This window comes from Salvelinus alpinus, chromosome 32 (genome assembly GCF_045679555.1).
Source record: "Salvelinus alpinus chromosome 32, SLU_Salpinus.1, whole genome shotgun sequence".
NCBI classification, from domain to species: Eukaryota; Metazoa; Chordata; class Actinopteri; order Salmoniformes; family Salmonidae; genus Salvelinus; species Salvelinus alpinus.
In genome coordinates this window covers 11,795,117-11,814,913 of record NC_092117.1, presented here as the reverse complement: position 1 = coordinate 11,814,913, position 19,797 = coordinate 11,795,117, and the positions used below count along the sequence as shown (strand labels likewise).

Genomic DNA, 19,797 nt, shown 5'->3' with positions numbered 1-19,797 from the left:
AATAGGACAAATTAGCTAGCAAGCTAAATTGCCATACATGTTTAATGCTTTTCGACCTGTCCCCAAATTAATGTCATTGGTTCAGAGTTTGTTTTGATATTTTAACCTGCGTGTCGTGATCGCGTTTGGTGTAGGGGGACAAAATACATTTATGCACGATGGCGCACACGCGCAGCCGGTTTGGGTTCCGTGTTATGTGACTTTAAGCACATTTTTACTCCTGAACGTTTTTAGGCTTGCCATAACAAAGGGGTTAAATACTTATTGATTCAAGACATTTCAGCATTTCATTTTTTATTACATTGTAAACATTTCTTAAAAACAATTCCATTTTGACATTTATGGGGTATTTATTGGGTGTAGGCCAATCACACAAAAATCTAAATGTAATCAATTTTAAATTCAGGCTGTAACACAACACAATGTGGAAAAAGTAAACGGATGTGAATTTCTGAAGGCACTGTAACTTATAAATGCCCCATGAGTTCAACTGTCTTTACCCCATCAGAACCCAAAATATAAGATTGTTTTACAATGTTTGTAAACAAAGTAAATGTAAACAAACACTACAGCCTTAAAACATGGTTTAAACTAGAAATTTGATATCATGGATGGTCAGTCCCTTCATGGATAGCTTGGTCTATGAATTTGAGCGGTTAGATTTCTCTAACCCCATCCCTCAGCTTTTTACCGAAACCGGGGTGAGGGTGCTTTGTTATTGTTTCAACTGCTGAGTGCTGCATTAGACTGTTCATGTTGAGTCGTAACATCTGCTCCTATTTGATGTGTGAACAGTTTGTCACAGGACTCCCATTTCATGATAATTTATTTATTTTTCCTTCCTAGTCTTGCTGGCAGGAGTACCTCACGGCCAGAATTGAGCAGAACCTGGTGATGAACTGCAACTGTCCAATAACAGACTGCCGAGCACAACCTACCTCTCAGTTCTTCTTCAACATCCTGACCAACAAGGACACCATCGCCAAGGTCTGCCATCCCCCCCCCCACACACACACACACACACACACGAGAGCAACACACTTCAAGTGAATTTGGAAAGTATTCAGTATTTGGGGAGTTTCTCCCATTATCTGCAATGCATATCCTCTTAAGATCTGTCAGGTTGTATGGGGAGCATCTTGCACAGCTATTTTCAGGTCTCTCCAGAGATGTTTGATCGGGTTCAAGTCCGGGCCCTGGCTGGGCCACTCAAGGACATTCAGAGACTTGTCCCGAAGCCACTCCTGCGTTGTCTTGGCTGTTTGCTTAGGGTCGTTGTCCTGTTGGAAGGTGAACCTTTACCACAGTCTGATTTCCTGAGCACTCTGGAGCATGTTTTCATCAAGGATCTCTCTATACTTTACTCCGTTCATCTTTCCCTTGATCCTGACTAGTCTTCCAGTCCCTGCCGCTGAAAACATCCCTACAGCATGATGCTGCCACCATGCTTCACCGTAAGGATGATGCCAGGTTTCTTCCAAATGTGACACTTGGCATTCAGGCCAAAGATTTGAATCCTGGTTTCATCAGACCAGAGAATTTTGCTTCTCATGGTCTGAGAGTCTTTAGGTGCCTTTTGGAAAACTCCAAGTCGGCAGTCATGTGCCTTTACTGAGTGGCTTTCGTCTGGCCACTCTACCATAAAGGCCTGATTGGTGGAGTGCTGCAGAGATGTTTGTCCTTCTGGAAGGTTCTCCCATCTCCACAGAGGAACTCTAGAGCTCTGTCAGAGTGACCATTGGGTTCTTGGTCACCTCCCTGACCAAGGCCCTTATCCCCGATTGCTCAGTTTAGCCGGACGACCAGCTCTAGGAAGAGTCTTGGTGGTTGCAAACTTCCATTTAAGAATGACGGAGGACCTTGCTGCAGAATTATTTTGGTACCCTTCCCCAGATCTGTGCCTCGACACAATCCTGTCTTGGACCTCTGTGGACAGTTCCTTCGACCTCATGGCTTGGTTTTTGCTCTGACGTGCACTGGATGATCCATGGAAACAGGATGCACCTGAGCTCAATTTCGAGTATCATACCAGAAGGTCTGAATACTTATGTAAATAAGGTATTTCTGTTTTTGATTTTTATAAATTTGCTAAAATTTTTAAACCTGTTTTTGCTTTGTCATTATGGGGTATTGTGTGTAGATTGAGCATTTTTATTTATTTAATCCATTTTAGAATAAGGCTGTAACGTAACAAAAAATACTTCATGTACTGTATATAAACCCATAAAGTTAAGCCTGTCCAGTTGTACGTGTTTGCTGATCGTGAGTTTAAAACAGTAGCGCCTATCCATCCTCTGAGGCTCCTGTCCTCTGTTTCTCCTCAGTATGAGAACGCTCTCCTCCGGGGCTACGTGGAGTGCTGCTCCAACCTGACCTGGTGCACCAACCCCTTGGGCTGTGACCAGATCCTGTGCAGGGAGAACATCGGCAGCATGGGCACCTGCTCAAAGTGCTGCTGGTCCTCCTGCTTCAGCTGCAACTTCCCCGAGGTTAGCACTGAGCTGTCATACACGTCTCCTGTCCTCATTCATGTGGTTTATTTGTCTTCTTTTTTTTTTTTTTTTACTTCAATGGCATTGAATCAGAAATCCATATTTGTATGGATACCCATCAGACCTGGTGTAGTGTAAATCTATCTAGTACATACAGTATTTTTGTTCATAGAGACAGACAAGCAAGCACAGAGTATAGATTTATGCTGATTTCTTAACCCCCACTATCTCCCCAGGCTCACTACCCAGCCAGCTGCAGTCACATGTCCCAGTGGATAGACGATGGTGGCTACTACGAGGGTATGACCATGGAAGCTCAGAGTAAGCACCTTGCCAAACTCATCTCCAAACGCTGCCCCAGCTGCCAGTCCCAGATAGAGAAGAACGAAGGGTGCCTACAGTAAGTTTAAAGCCACTGGACCCGTTTCAATCCTCAGCCCTGTTCTCTGACGATTTCCATCAAACCATTTCAAGGTTAACCAGAAGTATGTTGTAGGGATTTCTAGGCATCACTGTTACTGCCACTCAGTGTCTTTTTTTTTTTCTCAGTATGACTTGTGCCAAATGTAACCATGGATTTTGCTGGAGGTGTCTCAAGCCATGGAAACCAACCCACAAAGATTACTTCAACTGCTCAGCTATGGTAATTCCAATTGACTTGATTAAGTTAAGTTTGTGCTTCATACGATTTTGTACAAATGCAAAGGGTTTCCCCTCGATATGTATTTGGACAGTGAATTTTTTATTTGGCTCTGTACTCCACCATTTTGGATTTGATCAAATGTTTCATGAGGCCACTTTACAGAATATCACCTTTTATTTGAGGGTGTTTTCATACATATCTGTTTTACCGTTTAGAAATAAAAGCACTTTATGTACAGTGCCTTTGGAAAGTATTCAGACCCCTTGACTTTTTCCTAATTTTGTTACGTTACTGTCTTATTCTAAAATGTATTAAATAAATAAAACATCCTCCGCAGTCTATACACAATACCCCATAATGACAAAGGGAAAACATGTTTTTAGAAATGTTAAACAAAATAAACAGAAGTTTTACGTAAGTTTTCAGACCCTTTGCTGTGAGACTCAAAATGGAGCTCGGGTGCATCCTGTTTCCATTGATCATCCTTGAGATGTTTCTTCAACTTGATTGGAGTCCACCTGGTGGTAAATTCAATTGATTAGACATGATTTGGAAAGTCACACACCTGTCTATATAAGATCCCACAGTTGACAGTGCATGTCAGAGCAATAACAAAGCCACGAGGTCGACGGATTTGTCCGTAGAGCGCCGAGACAGGATTGTGTTGAGGCACAGATCAGGGGAAGGGTACAAAAAACAAATCTGCAGCATTGAAGGTCCCCAAGAACACAGTGGCCTCCATCCTCCTGAAATGGAAGATGTTTGGAACAACCAAGACTCTTCCTAGAGCTGGCCACACGGCCAAATTGAGAAGGGCCTTGGTCAGGGAGGTGACCAAGAACCCAATGGTCACTGACAGAGCTCCAGAGTTCCTCTGTGAAGATGAGAGAAACTTTCAGAAGGACAACCATCTCTGCAGCACTCCACCTAACAGGCCTCTATGGTAGAGTGGCTAGACGGAAGCCACTCCTCAGTAAAAGGCACAACAGCCCTAAAGATTCTCTGGTCTGTTGAAACTAAAATTGAAATCTTTGGCCTGAATGCCAAGCGTCAGGTCTGGAGGAACTCTGGCACCATCCCTACGGTGAAGCATGATGGTGGAAGCATCATGCTGTGGGGATGTTTTTTAGCGGCAGGGACTGGGAGACTAGTCAGGATCGAGGCAAAGATGAACAGAGCAAAGTACAGAGATCCTTGATGAAAACCTGCTCCAGAGTGCTCAGGACCTCAGACTGGGGCGAAGGTTCACCTTCCAACAGGACAACGAACCTAAGCACACAGCCAAGACAACACAGGAGTGGCTTCGGGACAAGTCTCAATGTCCTTGAGTGGCCCAGCCAGAGCCAGAACTTTAACCGATCTAACATCTCTGGAGAAACCTGAAAATAGCTGTGCAGCGATGCTCCCCATCCAACCTGACAGAGCTTGAGAGGATCTGCAGAGAAAAATGGGAGAAACTCCCCAAATACAGGTGTGTCAAGCTTGTAGCGTCATACCCAAGAAGACTCGATGCTGTAATCGCTGCCAATGTGCTTCAACAAAGTACTGAGTAATACTTATGTAAATGTGGTATTTCATTTTTATTTTATTTAAATTTTAAATGAGCAAACATTTCTAACCTGTTTTTGCTTTGTCATAATGGGGTATTGTGTGTAGATTGAGGAAAAGGGGTCTGTCACGATATCAACACCCACCCGTAGCACGCGCTCCAGCAGGTATATCTCACTGATCATCCCAAAAGCCAACACCTCATTTGGCCGCCTTTCCTTCCAGTTCTCTGCTGCCTGTGACTGGAACGAATTGCAAAAATCGCTGAAGTTGGAGACTTTTATTTCCCTCACCAACTTTAAACATCTGCTATCTGAGCAGCTAACCGATCGCTGCAGCTGTACATAGTCCATCTGTAAACAGCCCACCCAATTTACCTACCTCATCCCCTTACTGTTTATTTATTTACTTTTCTGCTCTTTTGCACACGATCATCTGATGATTTATCACTCCAGTGTTAATCTGCTAAATTGTAATTATTCGCTCCTATGGCCTATTTATTGCCTACCTCATGCCTTTTGCACACAATGTATATAGACTCATTTTGTTTTTATCCTACTGTGTTATTGACTTGTTTATTGTTTACTCCATGTGTAACTCTGTGTTGTTGTCTGTTCACACTGCTATGCTTTATCTTGGCCAGGTCGCAGTTGTAAATGAGAACTTGTTCTCAACTAGCCTACCTGGTTAAATAAAGGTGAAATTAAATTTTTTTAAGTAATTTCTGAAGGCACTGTATCTAGTCCCCCCATTTGAGGAAGTGAAGTATTTGGACAAATTTGCTTACTGTATTAAAGGAGTCAAAGATTTAGTATTTTGTCTTTGCACTCAATGACTACATCAAGCTTGTACAGACTTGTTGGATGCATTTGCAGTTTTTGGTTGCGTTTTAGATTATATTTTGCCCAATGGGAACTGAATGGTGAATAATGTATTTTTTCATTTTGGAGTCACTTTTATTGTGACTAAGAATAGAATATGTTTCTCAACACTTCAACATTTATGTGGATAATCATGAATGAACCGTGAAAAATTATGAGTGAGAAAGTTAGAGGCACAAAGATCATACCTCCCCTGTTATTGGTAATTGTGAGGTCGCCAAGTTTTGTTGTAGCCTTTAACCTTCTAACTCATTATTCATTTTTCAGTGTTCAGAAACATCTTTATCCACTAACATAGAAAGGAAATTACTCCAGTCATCATTCACCATTCAGTTCCTATTGGGCAAAACCTAACCCAAAACAAATTGCAAATGCACCCGAGTCTGTAGAGTTACTAGCTTGATGTAGTCATTGCGTGCTAGGAATATGGGACCAAATACTCCTCTTTTGACTACATTAATACTCAGTGAATTTGTCAAAAATACTTGACTTCCTCAAATGGGGGGACTAGATACATGAAGTGCTTTCATTTCTAAACAATAAAACAGATGTATGAAAATAAAAGGTGACATTCTGTACTGTTGCCTCATGAAACCTTTGATTCCAAAATGCTAGAGTGAGGAGACAAATAGAAATAACATAGCTTCACTGTCCAAATGCATATGGAGGGGAGTGTATTTCCCCTTGGTATGTAATATGATCCTCCATGTCCAATCTAAACCTACTACATACTTAAATACAGGGCTTCCCAAACTCGGCCCTGGGCCCCCCCGGCTGCACGTTTTTCCCTAACACTACACAGCTGATTCAAATAATCAAAGCTTGATAATGAGTAGCTGTGTAGTGCTGGGGGGGGTGTGTGATCCAATGCAGTGATCCACTTTTTTTCTGGCTGCAGGTGAGTAAAGCAGCAAGGCAGGAAAAGAAGTTCCAAGACTACAACGAGAGATGCACTTTCCACAACCAAGCCAAGGACTTTGCCATCAATCTAGAGAGCAAAGTCTCCTCCATCAATGAAGCCCTGCAAATGAAGTCCTTGACGTTTGTTATTGATGCCTGCAAAGTCCTCGCTCAAGCGCGCAAGGTAAGAGGAAGTAAACTAATTAGAAAATAACTGTCCAATCGGTAGAGACATTTAAGCATTCACCATGGGAATATAGATATGCATTTGTTGGTCACAGATAGTTAAATGTAGGGGCATGCATCAGAGAACCAGTCAGTATCTGGAATGACCACCATTTGCCTCATTCAGTGCTACACATCTCCTTCGCATAGAGTTGATCAGGCTGTTGATTGTGGCCTGTGGAATGTTGTCCCACTCCCCTTCAATGGCTGTGTGAAGTTGCTGGATATTGGTGGGAACTGGCACACGCTGTCGTAAACGTTGATCCAGAGCATCCCAAACATGTTCAGTGGATGACATGTGGTGAGTATGCAGGCCATGGATGCACTGGGACATTTTCAGCTTCCAGCAATTGTGTACAGATCCTTGCGACATGGGGCCATGCATTATCATGCTGGAACATAAGGTGATGGCGGCGGATGAATGGCACCATCTTGTCACAGTATCTCTGTGAATTCAAATTGCCATCGATAAAATGCAATTGTGTCTGTTGTCCGTAGCTTATGCCTGCCCATACCATAAACCCGCTGGCCACCATGGGGCACTCGTTGATATCAGCAAAGCGTGCTGTCTACCATCTGCTTGGTACAGTTGAAACCGGGATTAATCTGTGAAGAGCACAATTCTCCAGCGTGCTAGTGGCCATCGAAGGTGAGCATTTGCCCACTGAAGTCTGTTATGACGCCAAACTACAGTCAGGTCAAGACCCTGGTAAGATCGATGAGCACGCAGATGAGCTTCCATGAGACGATTTCTGACAGTTGTGTGGAAATTCTTTGGTTGTGCAAACCCACAGTTTCATCAGCTGTCCGGGTGGCTGGTCTCAGACAGTCCCGCAAGTGATGAAGCCGGATGTGGAGGTCCAGGGCTGGTGTGGTTACACGTGGTCTGCGGTTGTGATGCCGGTTAGACATATGGCCAAATTTTCTAAAATAACATTGGAGGCGGATTATGGAAGAGAAATCAACGTTCAATTGTCTGGCAACAGCTCTGGTGGACATTCCTGTAGTCAGCATGCCAATTGCACTCTCCCTCAACATGAGACATCTGTGGCATTGTTGTGTGACAGAACTGTACATTTTAGAGTGGCCTTTTATTGTCCCAAGCACAAGGTGCACACTGTCTAATGATCATGCTTGTTTAATCAGCTTCTTGATATAGCACGCCTGTAAGGTGGATGGATTATCTTGGCAAAGGAGAAATGCTCACTAACAGGGATGTAAACAAATTTGTGCACAACATTTTAGAGAAAATCTTTTTGTGCGTATGGAACATTTCTGGGATTGTTTATTTCAGCTCATGAAACATGGGACCAACACTTTACAAGTTGCGTGTATATTTTTGTTGAGAATAAATTATACAAATCTTAGAATGTCTTACAAATCAAAATATATATGGGCTGCATGGTGACACTATAGGCTATTGATGTTTTTGGAAAGTCACAAAAAAAGCTTGCGCTCTGTTCCTTGCCTCAGGCTGCACATGTTGTTCTCAATTTAATCCCATCTTTACTAATATGCAAAATTTGTTTAGATTTAGAATGGCCCATTATAAAATGAGCAGGGGAAGAAAGATGTAGTCTGTATGCACTCGAATAGCGAATGGAGGCCGCTTTCCCACCGGTTCGTTTTTCAATCATGCCGGGTTATTTCACTCCATGCATCAACTACTGTTTTTGTGGAGCATGCAGCCTCTTGCTGCACGACAGGTGATATTCCGCCCAAACTCTGTATACCATGGGCTCTAAAACCCTGTTCCTGCAGCTTCCCAGTGCTTAATTTGGGAAACCAAGTCAAATCTTTTCATGAACATCGATAGTAAAAAAGAAAAAAATCACAACGAAACACAGGCTATTTCATTGAACTGTTGCCAGCCCCTCTCTCTGCATGTTCGAGAAAGGAATGAAGGACACAGAGAGATGGAAACGGACGGCGGTGAGATTCTCTAGCTAAAGCCTATTACTAGGCTATTCAAATACAAATTCACTATAATTGTAGGCTAACTCAGTCGCCCTGCACAATCGATGAATCAATAGCATCTCCTAGGCCTATACGTTCTCTCCCAGACTCATGGATAGAAAGTTTGGAGTGTAGCATAAGGTAACCAGTACATCCAGTATGCAGAATAATACAGTCCACACTCAAAGGCAATTGCTAGAATTTTAATTTTGGCGTATAGGCTAGACCAATTTTGAACCAAAAACATCTTAAATCAGTTTTTAAAATATTTTTCTGCCATGTGTAATATGCGGTACACTATGTATTGTATAACGGAACAATCATTATTTTAATTCAATGTTTTTTTCAGGCTTGGGCTCATATATAGGCCTGTGTATGGATAAGCTCGAATATGCATATGTTATTTTTTTAATGAATCATCACATTAGAAAGCGCTGTCCATTTCGTTGTTAGTCTTTGAAACAACATCCACAACGACCATGTTTTCCACTGCTTCAGCCAATCACAGTGAGGTAAGTAAAAAAAAAAAAACACTATTGTTTTGATTAGTGTTTGATAGCATTTCCATTGATGTTAGAGGGACAATTGAGCACTGAGTACCAGGCCATTAGTGACCTTATGATCGTTAGTTTGTTGGGTACTACTTGATGCATGTCCAGAGTGCATAAGAGGAGATTACCTTGACTCAACAGTCACATGGCGTTTTACTGCGGTCATGACTGCCAGTGTGACGGTAATACGGTCACCTCAAAAGCCCTATTCATGATGAACCTTTTCAGCATTTAAAAGATATGACTAATATGGATCCCTTGCCTGACTGTGCCATGTAGGTGCTGGCCTACTCGTGTGTGTACAGCTACTACAACCAGGACACAGAGAAGATGGATGTGATGGAGCAGCAAATGGAAGCCCTGGAGCTTCACACCAACACTCTACAGATCCTGCTGGGTAAGACCTGCAGGAATTACAGTGCCTAGAGAAAGTATTCACACCCATTCTTAACCTTATCCACATTTTGTTGTTACAGCCTGAATTTAAAATTGATTAAATTTAGATTTTGTGTCACTGGCCTAAACACAATAACCCATAATGTCAAAGTGGAATGATGTTTTTACAAATGAATACAAAATGAAAATCTGAAATGTCATGAGTCAATAAGTATTTAACCCCTTTGTTATGACAAGCCTAAATACAGTGCATTCGGAGAGTATTCAGACCCCTTCCATTTAATTTTTTGTTACTTCACAGCCTTATTCTAAAATTGATTAAATAAATTAAAATCTTCAATCTACACATAATAACAAAACAAAAACAGTTTTTTATATTTTTTGCAAATGTATCAAAAATCTAAAATGGATACCTTAACTATTCAGACCTTTTGCTATTAGACTTGAAATTGAGCTCAGGTGCATCCTGTTTCCACTGATCATCCTTGAGATGTTTCTACAACTTGATTGGAGTCCACCTATGGTAAATTCAATTGATTGGACATCTCTGCAGCACTCTACCAATCAGGCCTTTAAGGTAATGGCCAGATGGAAGCCACTCCTCAGGGCACATGACAGCCTGCTTGGAATTTGCCAAAAGGCACCTATAGACTCTCAGACAATGAGAAACAAGATTTTCTGTTCGGGTGAAACCAAGATTGAAGTTTTTGGCCTGAATCCCAAGCGTCGCGTCTGGAGGAAACCTGGCACCATCCCAACTGTGAAGCATGGTGGTGGCAGCATCATGCTGTGGGGTGTGTTTTTCAGTGGCAGGGTCTGGAAGACTAGTCCGAATAGAGGGAAAAATGAATGGAGCCAAGAACAGAGATCCTTGATGAAAACAACATTGTACTTACTCCCCAATACTAACCTAATTGACAGTGAAAAGTAGGAACCCTGTACAAAACATGCATATTGTTTGCAATAAGGCATTAAAGTAAAACTGCAAGAAATGTACTTTATGACCTAAATACAACGCGTTATGTTTGGGGCAAAGACAACACATCACTGAGTACCACGCTTCATATTTTCAAGCATGGTGGTGGCTACATCATGTTATGGGAATGCTTGTCATCGGCAAGGACTAGGAAGTTTAGAATAAAAATAATCCTAGAGGAAAACCTGGTTGTCTGCTTTCCAACAGACACTGGAGGACAAATTCACCTTTCAGTAGGACAATAACTTAAAACACAAGGCCAAATATGCTTACCAAATCAATTTGTATTGGTCACATACAGATGTTATTGCGAGTGTAGCGAAATGCTTGTGCTTCTAGTTCCCGACAGTGCAGCGATTTCTAACAATTTCACAACAAATACCTAATACACAACCATCTAAGTAAAGGAATGTAATAAGAATATGGATGCGCAATGACAGAAGAGCACAGGCTAAGATGCAATATAGAATACAGTATATACATATGAGATGAGTAATGCAAAATATGTAAACATTATTAAAGTGACTAGTGTTCCATTTATTAAAGTGGCCAATGATTTCACGTCTGTATGTAGGCAGCAACCTCCTCTGTGCTAGTGATGTTTGTTTAACATTTTACATTTACATTTTAGTCATTTAGCAGACGCTCTTATCCAGAGCGACTTACAGTAGAGTGCATACATTTTATTACATTTTTTTACATACTGAGACAAGGATATCCCTACCGGCCAAGAGCAGACGCTCTTATCCAGAGCGACTTACAGTAGAGTGCATACATTTTTATTACATTTTTTACATACTGAGACAAGGATATCCCTACCAGCCAAACCCTCCCTACCGGCCAAACCCTCCCTAACCCGGACGACGCTATGCCAATTGTGCGTCGCCCCACGGATCTCCCGGTTGCGGCCGGCTGCGACAGAGCCTGGGCGCGAACCCAGCCCAGCCTGGGCGCGAACCCAGAGACTCTGGTGGCGCAGCTAGCACTGCGATGCAGTGCCCTAGACCACTGCGCCACCCGGGACAGTCGTCTGGTCTTGAGATAGAAGCTGTTTTTCAGACTCTGTCCCAGCTTTGATGCACCTGTGGACTGACCTCGCCTTCTGGATGGTAGTGGGTTGAAAAGGCAGTGGCTCGGGTGGTTGTTGTCCTTGATCTTTTTGACCTTCCTGTGACATCGGGTGCTGTAGGTGTCCCGGAGGGCAGGTAGTTTGCCCCTGGTGATGTGTTGTGCAGACCACACCACCCTCTGAAGAGCCCTGCGGTTGTAGGCGGTGCAGTTGCCGTACCAGGCGGTGATACAGCTCGACATGATGCTCTCAATTGTGCATCTGTACAAATTTGTGAGGGTTTTAGGTTGTCACCTCATCTGTGTGGATGGACCGTTTCAGTTTGTCAGTGATGTGTACGCCGAGGTACTTAACTTTCCACCATCTACACTGCTGTTCTGTCGGTGGATGGGGGGGTGCTCCCTCTGCTGTTTCCTGAGGTCCACTATCATCTCGTTTTTGTTGACATTGAGTAAGAGGCTATTTTCCTGACACGTATACTCCGAGAGCTCTCATCTCCTCCCTGTAGGCTACCACGATGTCATTGAATGTTCCTGAGTGGCCTAGTTAGTTTTGACTTTAAATAGTCTTGAAATTGGCTGTCTAGCAATGATCAACAAACAACTTGACAGAGCTTGAAGAATTTAGAAAAGAATAATGTGCAAATATTGTACAATCCAGGTGTGCAAAACTCTTAGACCCACCCAGAAAGACTATGCTGTAATGGCTGCCAAAGGTGATTCTAACATGTATTGACTCAAGGGTCTGAATATTTATGTAAATTTCATTTCTGTATTTCATTTTCAATAAATAAAAAATACATGTAAAACATGTTTTCACTGTCATTATGAGGAATTGTGTGTAGATGGGTGAGGATTTTTTATTTTATTTAATACATTTTGAATTCAGGCTGTAACACAACAAAATGTGGAATGAGTCAAGGGGTATGAATAAAAGGATCATTGTAAGATTGTCAAGGCAAATTTCTATTACGTACAGATTGGCATTTGAAAGGATTTCACTATTAGAGAGATTTTTTTACTTCAATGGAGACTTGCTCACGTGACTCGAGAGATAGCCGGTGCGCTGCACTCTGCTTGTTTAAGTAGAAAGATGGAAGCGTTCTTATAGGTGTAAAGTCATACCATATTAGAAAAAAAATCATGACAGATATGATTGAAACAGGAAGTTTCTGTAAAAAATAACTGTTGCGCCACTTTAATTGACCGACAATAAGCTACACTTGTGTAATGCGTTGGCTACCGGTGTGTCTTTTTTATGGGGCACACTCAAACTCTTGTTTTATTAAAACTTTGCATGCAATGGTCTATTCTTGTAGGTTATGTAGCAATGTCACATAGGATCATCTTAGACACAGCCTTAAAAAAAAAAAGAAGATCTCCCAAGTAATCGAATACGAATGTCTGTTTTGGATATTCGAACATCCCTACTTTTTGAGGATGTTTCATACACCATGGATGAGTTCTCATTGTCTGTGTCTTTCCCCTCCAGAGGAGACCTTGTTGCAGTGTACGGATCTAGCGTCCTGCATCCGTCTACTGAAGCCTGAGCACCTCAACACTGGCCTGGAACTCATCCGCCGCATTCAGGAGCGTCTGGTGGCCATTATACAACACTCGACCCAGGTAGGGACTAGGGAGGGATTTACACACTCTGAAGAGCACAGCACAAAGTGTGGCGGTAATACTTATTGGGTGCTTTGTGGTCCAATCAACAGCAAGTCATGAGGTTTTCCTCCTGTCTGGTCTCTCCAAACACAGGACTTTCGAGTGGGATACAACTCCAAAACAGGACGACAGGAACTGGAATCTGCTCAAGCTTCAAATCTTTCTAAGACCCCAGACGCCAACAAAGTGTGAGTACAGGAGATTTGGGAAGTGGATCTCTACATTGGTTACTGGATCTAGTAGCTTATTACTGAGAAAATGTTCTTCCTGATTTGCTGTGCTCACGGTGAGACCGGGTCTTCTCTCTGCAGGGCTGGGGGCTCTGAGTCTGACAACCATAACAACGAGGGTGGAGATGAGGAGGATGAATGGTATGACGATGAGTACGTTCCCGAATGGCATGAAGATGACGAGGATGACTTCTTTTCTGATGGTGACGAGTCCGATAACCTAGAGAGGGACTTCAGTCCTTTTGACTAAACATCTAAAAATAGGAACCAAAAATGTTCGGTCTCAATCTGTGCAGGCACTGCAAGCACCATATAAATATATTTGAAAACAAACAGTACTTAATAAACAAACAAAAATCCATCCGAGAGAGCGATGGTGACAGAGAAAAGCCATGGTCTGGTTTGAAGTGAGGCTGGGTGTGATCCTTCATTTTTCCAGTCAGCCTCTGCGCTGAGCCTTCACAATTTCAGTCCTATGCCACAACTGCAATTGTTGGATGGGCACACTTACATGTTCCACTTATTGTTTATCACATAGGTTTGAATTCCTAGAGCCTCATTCTTTTTCACATGACGCTGTTTTGAAGCCGATGAGGGTTCCATGACTGTCAGACATAATGAAGGATCCCTGTAAGAAAATATTTTGGAAGTGTGACGATATACTTGAGAAAAAGCCCATACTTTGTGTAATACAAATGCGGCTTTTTCATTTACCAGCGTGACTGAAAAGGGATTTTATAATCCAGCGCTAGGAAGGCTGTTAAATTGGCAGAATGTTGTTCATTGCCAAATGGTTTGCCTTGATATATTTTTGTAATACATGGATATATGCCTTCATTGATAACGATAAAGTACTCATTCAGAAAATGTATATTTCCATAGTGAAACTTAAAATACTGTTGAATTATTGTATGTTAATTTAGAAGGCTATTAAAGCTCAAGACTGCGGTTAATACATAATGTTTGAGACATTTTCATGGGTTAAAGGGCTGCAAGGGGGAGAAGATTGGGAGGAAAAGGATGTAAGGTATTGGGTGTGCCTGGCAACAGTAGCCTGACGACTTGTAACATTCTTGCGCTGCATTGTAGTTTGCTACATAGTTCTTCTGCGATTGGATCGTCTCTTACCAATCAGTGTCAAAGCCAATAACACATTTTCAAACCGCTGCTTTACCCATCGGTTTCTGGACCAATCAGGCGGCCTTGAATGTGTTCGCAAGTCGGTGAAGGGTCAGGGAGGTACTCCAATCAATCACATATATTTTATAAATCCCTTTTTACAGTTGTCACAAAATGCTTACACAGATACCCATCCTAAAACTCCAATGCGCAAGCAATGCAGATGTAGAAGCACAGAGCGACTCATTGCGTAGATTAAACTAACGTCCGTGGGCGTAGCATTTGGCCGGAGCAAGGAGTCTGGGTAGTCAGGCAATGAGGGAGTTCTATTAACCTGAGCTGTGGTGCACCGTTCTGTTGTCCACGACGTGAACGGGCAAAAGCGGTGAGGGAGGAGCGCCCTCACAAATCGAACAGTAATCTGCACCGCTTTCATGTCAACAAGGCACCATGGTGCATAGTCTAAAACCTACATCTCTTTTCCATTATAAGTTTGAATTTTCAAACCAGTTTTCATTGGGAAGGGACAGAAAGCGTTTTTATCAAAAGCAATCACTTTTGCATATAAAAACATAATCCTACTCATTACTCCACATGCTTAATCTAGCCTAGGCTACATCATGCTTTTTTTTTGGGGGGGGGGGGGGCGCATTTGAAATTGTCAATGTTTATCTGTATATGGGTTGAGGTATTTGATATCTCAACATGCCACTTTGCTGTTGAGAGATCCTTATATTCAACCTGTGCATCTTCAAAAAATGTATATTTCTGATCTCAATGTTGAACTTGTGCAATGTCAGCTGACTAAATAAATGCGCTTTCTGCTATCATGCTGGAGTGATTTCATAACTGTATATGTATTATTTCATAACTACATTACCTGATTTAAATGAGACCTTATTAAAGTCATAAATATCATCATAGGCTGCTAGAGAATACTTCTGTGCAGTGAGGGGGGAAATAGTTTGTCATTCCCTGGCTTTTCCCAAAGAATATCTATTATTTTGACAACGGAAATACATGTCCTCAAAGATGGAAGGCAGGTGGGAGGAGATCAGGTCGGACCATTTTAGCCAATAAGAGGGCAGATACCAGTGGCGTAGTACATTTCCTGAGTGTTGTCGTGTTTTGCTGCCTTGCTATGTTGTCGTCTTAGGTCTCTCTTTATGTTGTGTTATCTCTTGTGATGTGTGTTTTGGACTATATTTATTTTTTTAATTATCCCAGGCCCTGTCCCCGCAGGAGGCCTTTTGCCTTTTGGTAGGCCGTCATTGTAAATAAGAATTTGTTCTAAACTGACTTTCCTAGTTTAAATAAAGGTTCATTAAAATTGTGTGTACTGACAGATGTAGCCAATTGAATAGCCTATCATTATAGAATATTCATTTTATCCTCCAATTGCAACATCTGCCTATGCCCACACACATCTATTTAACCTCAAACACCAAGTTAGGCATAGGCAACCCAATTTCAAAATAGGCCATAATCACTATCAATCGTGAATGATAAATCTTTGTTTTACTGGTGAAATGTCCAAACTACATCTCCATGCCAGTTTCATGGGAATATGCATTTAAATCTAACTGAATGACTATTTCATGAGCAAATTCAATCACATGGTGTTAAGCTATTAGCCTTGTATTTTGTTTCAGTCAAAGCATATGTCCTGCCTAGTGGCACGCTCTGACTTTTGGCGCATGGGCTTCTTTTTTTAAACTATTCAGCTTCAGCTAACCATCCTAAAATCTCATTAGAAATTAGGTATTTCTGGTGTGATGTTTTTGGCCTACTTTGCTATGGTATTATATTCGGTTCTGTTATGTAAAATGCAAATTAATCATTGTGATCTTGCGAGACATTCATTTAGCTTTGATCTAACTTTACTAAACGAGCACCATTGTGTTAATCTTCTATTTGTAATAATAATAGAGTATGACTATTGGGCCTCCGCAGCGCACACACGTAGTTCATAATTCTCACCACCGCCAGAGAGAAGACGGGGAAGAAAACACCATTTACCGGCCTCTAGGTTGCGATACATGTTTATTTGGTTTGTTATTCTATTGTTTTTCATTTAATTCATGTAATTAAATAATTTATTTACAATTTATCAGTATGAATTTTCCAGAAATAGTTTTACCAGCTCAGTGTATTCTCAAATTGAAAAAAGTAAGGGGGTGCCACTCCTCTGCTCCGGCAGCAATACACCCCTGCAGATACACGTGAACAACAGGCACAACTCTAATATTAAAGGTTGACTCAGTGATATTACGTAGATGTAAAGAGCATAGTAGGCCTATTAGAGCGTTGAAGCCCGAGACTTAACTTCTCCAGTTTTGGTGCACTGGCTACCACGCTTTGAACAGCGTGAAGCGATACTGTGGATGACTGAGAGCGACATTTCTGGCATCTTGCTCATCTCAATATCTGCGGTGCTGCTCGTGGCAATGTATTTTAGCTGAGTCTACCTTTAAGTCGTTATTTTTTTCAAAGTTGTTGAAATGCCACTTGCGTCTACTTATATCAGTGCATTCTTAACAACCTAAATTCCTCACTTTCTACGACAGCCATGCTAACTTCCCATTTAATGTTGAGGAACTAACATGGCTGCCGTAGAAAGTGTGGAATTTTTATATGGGGGGTCAATGTGTGTGTCGAATTTGGTCGACAAAAAAGTTATTGCTGATTTGGTACGTGAGGCTTATTTGAACGAATATAAATTGGGAATATTTAAACAATGCTATGTAATTTAATGTCTAGAATTAAATTCTAAATTCTAAAAAGTTGGCCCAACTCTCTAAATACAAGATATGGTCTGAAAACAACCAGTTTACAGGTTGGAAATTTCAGAGTTTCAACTAGCATGTGAAGGTGGAATTACTTTTGTGGACAGATTATAATTTGTTGAGAAAAGTGGAAAAGGTCATTTAACATTCCAAACCTCTAGTGTCACTGAAGCTTGTGGTGAAGCAACAGGTAGGCCTATCCATGGGCAGAGTCTCTGCCTCTGAGGTTGTCTCCTCCCTTAAACTTTCCTTTGACATAAAAATACAAGAAAACACTAGTTACTGAAATGCTTAATGACTTTTGTACACAGAGGGAAACCCTGTTTCTTTTTAAATCCATTCATTACCTCTGGCATTTATGACATAAAGCTCAATCTACCTCCCTCTCCCTAACACACAAGCTATCAAATACCTTAAATCTTAAGTACAGACAGGGCAGACCTCCTTAGCCCAGCTGATTTGATTGCAGCTGGACACATGCCATCCAGCTGCAGGGGAACCAACCTCCTGTCTGTTTTAAATGACTACATTTGGATTCATCTGGGGGAATGTTTCCCCCAGAACCTTCAAGAAGATGCTCTTCTCCTGATCATAAGGCACTTTGATTATCCTAATATACACAGGGAAACAGTCCATTATCTTTCGTCAGTAAAATAACCTTCAATAAGTCTGTTTAATCACAAGATGGATTCACATCAATCCTACTTACAAAGCAAGCACTGTGTATGTGTGTCCTGTATGGATATTATAGGGTAAATGTACCTATCCTGTTCAGCAGCTGGATGGTAGGGTCAGTGATCAGGTAAACACTCATATTTACCCGCAGACTTCTCCCCGTTTGCCGCCTTTGGACTATTATTCAGTCTCCCGAATGATTGAAATCTGACAGGTCCAAAGGTTATAAAAGTTACAATAATGACACTCCGCATAATCTAATCCGCCCATTCTCGCGCACCCCACCGTGGCTGCTGCTATCGTTAGCTAGCTAGTTCAGTCAAATCCAATGCAGGGCTGCCAACTTTTGAAGAAAGCTTGGAGTGAGATTTGCTATGTGAATTCATTGCCCCCTTACACAATCCCTAGACCCCCAGGAAAATGTTACTGTTTTAAAGCTAATTTCCTGCAATTCTACATATTTATGATGCTTAGAATATTAAATGAACACTCAAAATTTGACGACTTTGTTACTTTTGGGGGAAGAAATGTTAAGAATGCTAAAACAAATGTTGGTTTGACAATTTATTCAGACAGTAATGAAATTAAATAGGGACACGGGCAAAATTGGACTGGAAGAGAATTCTGCTTGCTCTCCAGAAGGGTTGGCCACCCCTGATTTATGTTTCCCAAGTGCTGGGTGTTTGAAAATGTCCTTGTTATAACAATCATTTCTCAAAATCACCCAAGCTTCATGAAAAATCAAATAAATATCAATATTCAGGTAGTTTAGGTCTACTAAGGAGAGATGGATTGGGGGTGAGGCCCTGCGATAAACTAGCGTCCTGTCCAGGGGGTTTACTTTACATCAAGCTGCCTCACGCTACGGAAACAGGAGGTAGGCTCCTGTCCTATGAGCCGTTCCAGCTCGCATAAGCCAAGGCTACTTACTACTTATGCCTACATAGACAAAATATGTGTTTATGAGTTGTGAGTCCCCTTACCATCTCTGCCTAGCTTGTGCACAATACTAAAATGTTAAATTATATTTGATTCCTGGAGCATTTAATATCCTATGCTTATTTGTATGACTTCTTCAAAATTGTCCAGTAATGGCTGCAATAATACATAGCCTCATATCATTCATTTTCAAAGACACAAGTAGGCTAATATGAGATTTAAATGTGTGTGATTACACTGGCAAAATTTGGAATAAGTGGAATAGTAAAATACGTGTGGGGAATAACAGTAGTGTTCTCGCTGACAAGCACAGCAATTACCCTATATTGTAGCCCATTGTTAAGAATGAGAATTGTTCCACTGATCAGACTAAATAAAGTAAATAGATCAAATCTACTCTAGACAAGATTACATAAAACTGCCCCTACACCATAACCAATTAATTGTTATATTCATTGTCTCCCCTCTAGAATCCAATTTACACTTTTAGGTTCACAATCTGTTTGACAAAATTATTTTCATAGTTACAAATAAATTCACCCTACCAAACTTCTCTGCTAAAACATACTGTAGGTCTGTCTGATGCTTTTTTGTTGTCACTGCCTAAATGCCAATCACCAAACAATGGTACTAATGCAACTGTGGATTAATTCGACTTTAGCGCAACCATGCTGCTCTTTTAACAGTTTTATAAACTCAGCAGAGAACAATCTCGCTCTGCATTCAGCTCCACTCTAATCTTGA

General features: G+C 41.4%; 1 protein-coding gene across 6 annotated transcripts in view; it reads left to right on the top strand.

Annotated features, from left to right (window-relative positions):
• LOC139562300 (cullin-9-like) overlaps nucleotides 1-15,502 on the top strand; it is a 73,298-nt gene extending 57,796 nt beyond the window's left edge. For 5 of the 6 annotated variants that reach the window (XM_071379880.1, XM_071379882.1, XM_071379881.1 and 2 more), the window contains 9 exons: nucleotides 847-987; nucleotides 2,325-2,489; nucleotides 2,729-2,892; nucleotides 3,042-3,135; nucleotides 6,463-6,648; nucleotides 9,476-9,593; nucleotides 13,129-13,262; nucleotides 13,398-13,492; nucleotides 13,616-15,502. In XM_071379880.1, coding sequence (XP_071235981.1) covers nucleotides 847-987; nucleotides 2,325-2,489; nucleotides 2,729-2,892; nucleotides 3,042-3,135; nucleotides 6,463-6,648; nucleotides 9,476-9,593; nucleotides 13,129-13,262; nucleotides 13,398-13,492; nucleotides 13,616-13,784 — 1,266 coding nt within the window. In that variant the 3' untranslated portion in view covers nucleotides 13,785-15,502. Of the gene's footprint in view, nucleotides 1-846; nucleotides 988-2,324; nucleotides 2,490-2,728; nucleotides 2,893-3,041; nucleotides 3,136-6,462; nucleotides 6,649-9,475; nucleotides 9,594-13,128; nucleotides 13,263-13,354; nucleotides 13,493-13,615 lie in introns of all 6 variants that reach the window. The other variant, XM_071379884.1, reaches the window with a different exon arrangement.
• Nucleotides 15,503-19,797: the final 4,295 nt, after the last annotated feature.